General features: G+C 41.7%; 1 protein-coding gene across 1 annotated transcript; it reads right to left on the minus strand.

Moving 5' to 3' along the window:
* Positions 1 to 5,669: 5,669 nt before the first annotated feature.
* Positions 5,670 to 7,378, minus strand: LOC112086123. The gene is made up of 2 exons (XM_024154900.1): positions 6,383 to 7,378; positions 5,670 to 5,753 (listed from the first exon to the last, which is right to left on the minus strand). Exons 1-2 carry the CDS (start codon positions 7,376 to 7,378, stop codon positions 5,670 to 5,672), a joined length of 1,080 nt encoding a protein of 359 aa, XP_024010668.1.
* Positions 7,379 to 8,360: the final 982 nt, after the last annotated feature.

Genomic DNA, 8,360 nt, shown 5'->3' on the forward strand with positions numbered 1-8,360 from the left:
GAAGAACGAGGATGAAGATGGAGATCGATGATGGCTCCTTTGGCGACTCCTTCTTCTTCCAAAGACGGCTCCGACGCGTGCGGCTCTCTTCTGCTCTCTTTCCACGATTGGTCATTAGAATGACCTAAAATGTGTATTTATAGCCTTCTAATTCGTTGGAAACGTATAGGGTTTGAAGAATAAGTAGTGGTCTGGACTTGGGCTTGAATTAGGTTACTTTCGGACGTCAACGTTGTCTGGCCGCAGTCGCGTTGGTCCTGACCGCGGGGAATCATGGTCTGGCCGCGGTCGCGGCCTATGCTCTCCTCCGAGACTGCATTTTCTGTCTTTAGTGCATCGAGAATATCTGAAGCTCTAACCGTTGGATTGTCTCCAAACCAATTGCATTAGAAAGCTGGTTATCCCCTCTATTCTGTCCCCAATTTTGGGGTTGATCAGGCGGTGAGAAGATCTCCATCGAGTGCTATACTTTTGATGGTCTGCATTTATCCAAAATTGCTCATTTGTTCCAAATTGCACACTTTTAGTCCAAGTTTCCTGAAAAGTCTTTTAAAACTCTAAAACATAGAAATCACTTAAAAACCATTGAAAAAAAGTTAAAACACCTGCATAAGATATTAAAACGATCCATAAAAATGGTCAAAATCCGGCTTTATCATGACCTCATCATTCCCTCCCTCTTCAAGAGGTTTTATCCTCATACAGTTTGTTCCAAATACAGTTTGTCCTCAAAACTGTATCACCTGCATCATAAGGAGACAAATCAGCAACATTAAAACTATGTGGGATATTAAACTCATCTGGAAGTTCCAATTGGTATGCATTGTCATTGATATTTTCTAGAACTTTGAAAGGTCCATCTCTTCGGGGTACAAGCTTCGAACTCCTTTGTTGTGGGAATATTTCTGGTCTCATGTGTAGCCAAACCCACTCTCCTGGTTCGAATACAAGTTTCTTGCGTCCCTTCTCAGCCCTCTTTTTGTATTCCTCCATTTTATTTACTAAGTTATCTTGGGCCTTCTGATGTATCTTCTTATCAAACTCCCCTTTCTTAAGACCATCTAAGTTAACTTGTTCAGCTTGTGGGATGGGTGAAAGATCCAAGGGCGTTAATGGATTAAACCATACACAACTTCAAAAGGAGACATTTTAGTAGCCGAGTGAGTAGCATGATTATAAGCGAATTCAATGAAAGGCAAACAATCTAACCATGTTTTTAAATTTCGACCAAGAGTGACCCTAAGTAAAGTAGATATGTAAAGTTTACCACTTCAGTTTGTCTATCCGTTTGGGGATGAAAAGTTGTAGAGAACAGGAGCTTGGTGCCAAGCTTCCTCCAAAGGGTTCTCCAAAAATGACTTAAGAACTTAGAGTCTCGATCAGAGACAATTGTTCTTGGCACTCCATGTAGTCTCACCACCTCTTTGAAGAACAGGTCGGTGGTTTGTGTGGCGTCATTGGACTTGTCACATGGTATGAAGTGCACAATTTTTGAAAATCGATCCACAACAACAAAGATCGAGTCTTTGTGTCTGATCTTGGGCAAACCTAGTACGAAATCCATAGAAATATCCATCCATGGTGCGTTAGGATTAGGTAAAGGTAAGTATAAGCCATGAGGATGTAACCTGGACTTGGCTTTATGGCAAGTATCACAGCCTGAACAATGTCTCTCCACATCTTTCTTGAGGTATGGCCAAAAGAAGTGATCAGCTATTACGGCCAGTGTCTTGTCCACTCCGAAATGGACCATGAGTCCTCCACCATGTGCTTCATTCAGCAATAGATCCCTTAATGACCCTTGCGTAACACATAGCCTCTTGTCTCAGAAAAGAAACCCATTCGTGCAAGTGGTACGAGCTAAAAGCTCCTTTGCCATGCCCTTGATAAGTTTCTCTGAACTCTGGATCATCTTTGTATAGCTCCTTGATGTGCGCAAACCCGAGAACCTTTGCCTCCATGATAAAGCTGAATGCATGTCTTCTTGAGAGGGCATCGGCCACTACATTTTCTTGCCCCTTCTTGTACTTGATTACGTAAGGGATTTCTCTATAAACTCTAGCCATTTAGCATGGCGCCTCTTAAGCGAGGTTTGTTCTCTTAAGTGCTTCAAAGTCTCGTGATCGGTATGGATGATGAATTCTTTGGACAACAAGTAATGTTGCCAAGTCTCCAATGCTCGGACTAAGGCATATAAGTCCTTGTTGTAGGTAGGATAGTTTAGTGTGGCTCCACTGAGCTTTTCACTCAAGAACGCCACTGGTCTCTTTCTTTGATGTAGCACAGCTCCAATTCCCACTTCTGATGCATCACACTCCACCTCAGACATTTCATCAAAGTCGGATAGGGCTAGAATAGGTGCTTGTGTTAAACGCTTCTTCATGGCTTCAAAGGCTGCATCTTGAGCTGGACCCCATGAGAATGGCACGGTTTTTTTATCACCGCGGTGAGTGGAGCTGCCACCGTGCTGAAATCTCGCACAAAGTGTGTAGAAGCTGGCAAATCCATGAAAGCTCCTGACATGACCGATTGTAGTTGGTGTAGGCCACTCTCGTATGGCCTTGATCTTTTCCTCGTCTACTTGTAGTCCCTGTTCATTTACTACAAAGCCTAAGAAAACAAGCCGGTTAGTACAAAATGTGCACTTCTTAAGGTTAGCATATAGGCCTTCCTTGCGAAGTGTTTTAAGCATTAGTTCGAGGTGTTGTAGATGATCATTAAGGTTCTTACTATATATAAGTATATCATCGAAATAATCAACTACAAATTTACTTATATAAGCTCGAAGAACCTGGTTCATAAGACGGATGAAGGTGTTTGGTGCATTAGATAAGCCAAAAAGCATAACTAACTACTCATACAAACCTTGTTTGCTCTTAAACACGGTGTTCCAATAGTCTCCTTCACACATTCGAACTTGGTGGTATCCACTCTTTAAGTCCACCTTTGAGAAGATTGTGGATCCACTCAACTCATCCAACATATCATCTAGACGTAGAATGGGGTGCCGGTACTTGATGGTGATTTTGTTGATGGCACGGCAGTCCACACACATTCTCCATGTACTATCTTTCTTTGGCACTAAGAGAACTGGCACAGCACAAAGACTGAGGCTCTCACGGATATACCCTTATGTCCATTAAGTCTCGGACTTGCCTCCTTAGTCTCCTCGGGATTCATCCTATAAGCTGGCTTATTGGAAAAAATGCTGATCCGGGAATTAAGTCAATTTGGTGCTCTATTCCACGAAGTGGTGGTAAACCTAGAGGTATCTCTTCGGGAAACATGTCTCTAAACTTATTCAATATAGTTTGTACTTCGGGTGGGATCTCAGAGGTACATATGCCTGCACTCAAACACTCTTTAATTATCATCAGTAGCACAGTGCCATTGAGACTCATGGTCTTACAAATATCACTAGATGATAGATAAAGACTGCTTTTACTTATCTCGGCCTCTTTGTTCATATGCACTTGCATTTCATATACCTCGGTGGGGCTAAGAGGTGCAAGATTATACTTACGCTCCTTGTGCATGAAAGAGTAATGGTTGGTGCGGCCATTGTGGTTTGTTGCTCTATCAAATTGCCACGACCTGCCGAGTTGTAGATGCCCTGCTTGCATTGGCACCACGTCACAAGTGATTTGATCATGGTACTTGCCAATACTAAAAGGCACTGATACTTGCTCGAAAATCTTGAGCTTGGTGTGATCGTTTAACCACCTTAACTTGTAAGGGCGAGGGTGCTTTGTCTTCTCAAGACCTAATCTGTCCACCATATACTTGCTAGCCACGTTAGTGCAGGAACAGTAATCTATGATAAGGTTACAAACCTTTTTTTTGATGGTGCATCTAGTGTAGAAAATGTTTTCTCTTTGGGCTGTCTCCTCGGGGTGAACAAGAACACTTAGCACTCGACGAGTTACTAATAGTTCACCAGTATCAGGATATTCGACTTCCTCCTCTATGTCATTAGGGTCATCTTCTTTGCTTATCTTGAGACTCATAATCCCCACTTGGTGTGATGATCATGACTCGTTGGTTTGGGCACTCCCTTGACATGTGACCCCTGCCTTGACATCTAAAGCACGTTATGTCACGAGTTCTTGAAGTATTGGTAGAACACTTACCTTGCTCAGCTCGGTTGAACTTGGGAGCCTCAGTGTTTTTGCCTTTAAACCTTGAGTTAATGTCCATGGTTTTGCCCTTGTCTACTGGTTTAGAGCTGCTGGCGTTCCATGTTTGATTCGTACGGTTGTGGTTGGTGAGAGTTGTTTTGCGTTTGATTTGCTGCTCCACTTGCTCGACAAGATGCAACAACTCATGTAGCCCAATGTATTGAGCTCGCTCCACCTTTCTTGCAATTCTCTCTTGCAAGCCGTCGATGAACTGTGCCATTAAGGCCTCCCCTGATTCTTCTAACTCCAGCGAGTTCATCAACTTCTCAAATTCTTTAAAAATACTCATCTACACTCATGTTTCCCTGAGAAAACTTGGTAAAACGCTTCTGTAAGTCTTTATGATAGTGTTCAGGTACATAACTGAGTCGTAAAAGGAATTGCATGTCACTCCAAGTTATGACCGGTCCAAAATGTTGCATTCTTCTCTCGGCCACGTTTCTGTCCCACATCGCCAATGCATTGTCAGTGAGCTGTGCAGCCGCAACAGCCACATTCTTGCATTCAGCATAGCCATAGCACTCAAAGATGTGCTCTATGCGTCTCTCCTAATCCAAGTATGCTTCGGGATCAGATTTTCCTGCAAAATTAGGAGGTGTTAGTTTAAGATCATGAGTTTGCTCTTGGGTATCTACTACCCTAGCTGGATTTCTCCTTAGAGGATCCTGTCTCCCCTGTTGTCGATGTTGAAGAGGATCGGGTGGAAGATCATCCTCTAACTCTGGCATCTCGTCATCATCACTTGCATCACCGGCTGGCATTTGTGCTCCTCTAACCGGGGCTCTCCTTGGTTGTGCTTCAACGCGGTCTATCATTGCTCCAAGATCTTGATGAATGTTACCGATTTGTTGAGTCATGTTCCTCAACTCTTCCCTCATTGCGGTCATCATTTGAACAAGAGTATCGTTCGGAACTAGTTCTCCATTGGCCATGGCGATAGTTAGATTTTCTTAGATGTCCTTGTACTCAATAAAAACAACAAGCAAGTCAAGGGTACCACCGAAATTTTTTTTTTTTTTCCAACCAAATCATGACTTATATTAAGCTGAAGCACATACATAATCCTTGTACAATAAGTGAGAAAGCCACATTGGCACAAACAAACAACTAGCATAGAACGGAACATGATAGTTACTATATTTTGTATAATGATGAGCAGGCTCATTACAATGTCGAGGCACCTTATGAAAACTGGTCATGTTGAATTTGTAACTCCATCTCAAGATTTCTTGACACAGATTATGGATGGAAAAATCTTTGGAGGTTCCATTGAGATTCTGGATCAGATTTAGGCAATCCCCTTCAAAGATAATATTCCGAAAACCCATCATAAAACAGTTTTGCATAGCTGATGAAAGAGCTTTACCCTCAGCCTCCAATGCAGAGTTCGAATTATCTAAGAAAGTCGATCCCCAATATCTTGCTCTTCCTTGTTCATCTCTCACAATCCATCCCCCTGAAGATATCTGTGTGTTTGGACTAAAACCTGCATCAAGGTTGCATTTCACCGTATCCGAAGGAGGTGGTTTCCATGTACCAGTTCTTCATGTGTTTCTGGAGAAGCGACGTGTAATTCTGCACAAGATTGAGGACTAGTAGTAGCATTGATCCATTCTTGGACCTCCGCTATGGACATAGAGACATCTTTTGCAGGGTTAGGCATCTGTATGTTGAAAATGAGATTGTTTCTCGATTTCCAAAGCCTCCATAAAAGCCAAAAAGGAAGTAGTTTTTGTGCGGTTGACAGACCACATGCCGATTGGAGATCCAGCAGATATTTGATATTTTCATCAGTATCTTGAGAGGGTTGCAGCAAGAAAGGCATCCGGAGATTAGCTAACCTCCAAGACATGTGAGAAACAGGGTACTCAAAGAAGAGATGGTTTATGGTTTCTTCAGCTAAGCCACATCGATGACAAGTTGGATCTAATAGGATTCCACGACTTCTCAGCCAAGAAGAAGTACCCAGAGCTTTTGAAATAATACGCCAAATGAAGTGTTTAAGCTTAGGGAAGATTTTTTAATTTCCAAATTTTCTCATTGAGAAGGGGATCCCCGTGTGGAGGTTGAATGAGCTCATTATGGGGATTTGCTAACTTCCAAGCCAAATAATATCCAGATTTAACCAAATATTCACCATCCTTTGAGTAGTGCCATATAAGCTGATCAGTTTGGTGACTTTGAGCCAAAAAGATAGATTTTACAAGACTTCTATCTGCATCATTGAGGGTCTGTAGATATTCCTTGTTCCATGTTCTCCGGCCATAAGAAACTCTGATTAAATCAGCTACAATCATGGGAGATATAATATCTCCTTCTGCAGGTCGAAGAGGGTCACTTGGTAACCAGTTCTCTTGGAAAACTCTAATATTCTCCTCTGATCCAACATTGAAACAAACCCCTTTCTTGATAAGGTCAAGCCCCACCAGTATATAGGACCATCCAAAAGACTGATATCGTTGAGACTTAGCCTCAAGCACAGAACCATCACGGTAATATTTAGCCTTAAACAGTCTGGTAAAAAGTGAGCTAGGATATTTCAAAAGCTGCCAATCCTGTTTAGCAAGAAGGGCATCATTAAAGTTTTCAAGATCTCTGGAGCCCAAACCTCCTTCCTTCTTAGATAACTGAAGTTTTTTCCAAGCAACCCAAGGTATTCCACGTTTATCTTGATCCTTCTCCCACCAAAAACTCGAAATGATACTTGTAATTTCCTTCACCACACCAGAAGGAATCTTAAAGCAGGACATGTAATACACTGGCATTGAAATAGCCACAGACTTTAGCAAGACCTCTTTCCCCACCGGAGACAGTAATCTTGAACTCCAAGAAGAAGTACGTTTCCTAACTGCTTCAGTAATGTTTTTAAACATTTCTGATTTTTTCCTGCCAAATTGTTCAGGGAGACATGGATATTTACCGCCACCTCCCTTGTTTTGAATTCCCAAAATGGATTTTAAACGGTTTTGCTGATCTCCAGGGATGCGAGAGCCAGAAGTCATCATTGACTTGGAGGCATTAATCATCTGGCCTGAGCTTCTTTCATACACTTGGAAAATATCATTAAGAGCACGGCAGTTTCTGTTGTTTGCTTGGCAGAAGAAAAGTGAATCATCTGCAAACAAGAGATGGGTAACGGATGAAACCCCTTTGACAATCTTAGTCCCACGGATTCTCCCATGACGAACAATAGACTTCATCAGGTGACTTAGCACATCAGCTCATAGAATGAAAAGATAAGGGGATAAGGGATCCCCTTGTCTCAATCCTCTTTCAGGTTTAATCATTCCTTGTGGATCTCCATTAATCAGCACAGAATAACTAACCGATCTCACTATACCCATTATCCATTTAACCCAAAGGTCACAAAACCCAAAAGCCTTCATAGTACGCTCCAAAAAATCCCACTCAACTCTATCATAAGCCTTACTTTATCAGTCTTTACAGACATATAAGTTTTAGAGACTCTCTTTCTGGATTTTAAGGAGTGCATTAACTCCTTAAAATGTTCTTCAGAGACAATGTAATGTAGATAAGTTTTGAGATGCAGGACCAAAAGTTTGGAAATGATTTTGTAAAGCACATTACACAAACCAATAGGTCGGTAGTCTGAAAGGGTGATAGGTTTTTGGATCTTTGGAATCATACAATAGGTACCACCGAATAACAAGGATAACAAAGCACTAAAATATATGAACTCGGCACTTAGATAAAACTAGATAACTTTTTATAGGGTTTTCGAATTTGAGTTTTTAAATGAAACTAAAGCAACGGTATTATCCTAGCAATGCAACAAACTTTTTTTTTGACTAATAAACAAGCAAACTAGCAACAACTATTTTTCAAGGGTTTTCAGTTTTATGAATCGAGAAAAACAAAATGAGTGTGACAAAGAAAACTAAAAGTGCAAGGGATAGAAAACCAAAGGCAAGAACCTTTGGCTCTGATACCAAAATGATATAAGACTCGGGTGAGGCTTCTAAAATTTCGGAATCGATGGATTGGTGGGATTAACACGCTGGGTTTCACGCTCCCTCGTGTGGTCAGTGGATGGAGATGGTAAGACAAGGCTTGTTTCCACAAGACTTGAATCGAGATGGGATCTGTCAAGCAGGCTTTGACGCTCTATCTTGAGGGATCGGTGAATGGTTTTGAAGTGGATCGAAGGCACCACAGTGATGA

The sequence above is a fragment of the Eutrema salsugineum genome, unplaced genomic scaffold (assembly GCF_000478725.1).
Source record: "Eutrema salsugineum unplaced genomic scaffold, Eutsalg1_0 scaffold_23, whole genome shotgun sequence".
NCBI lineage: Eukaryota > Viridiplantae > Streptophyta > Magnoliopsida > Brassicales > Brassicaceae > Eutrema > Eutrema salsugineum.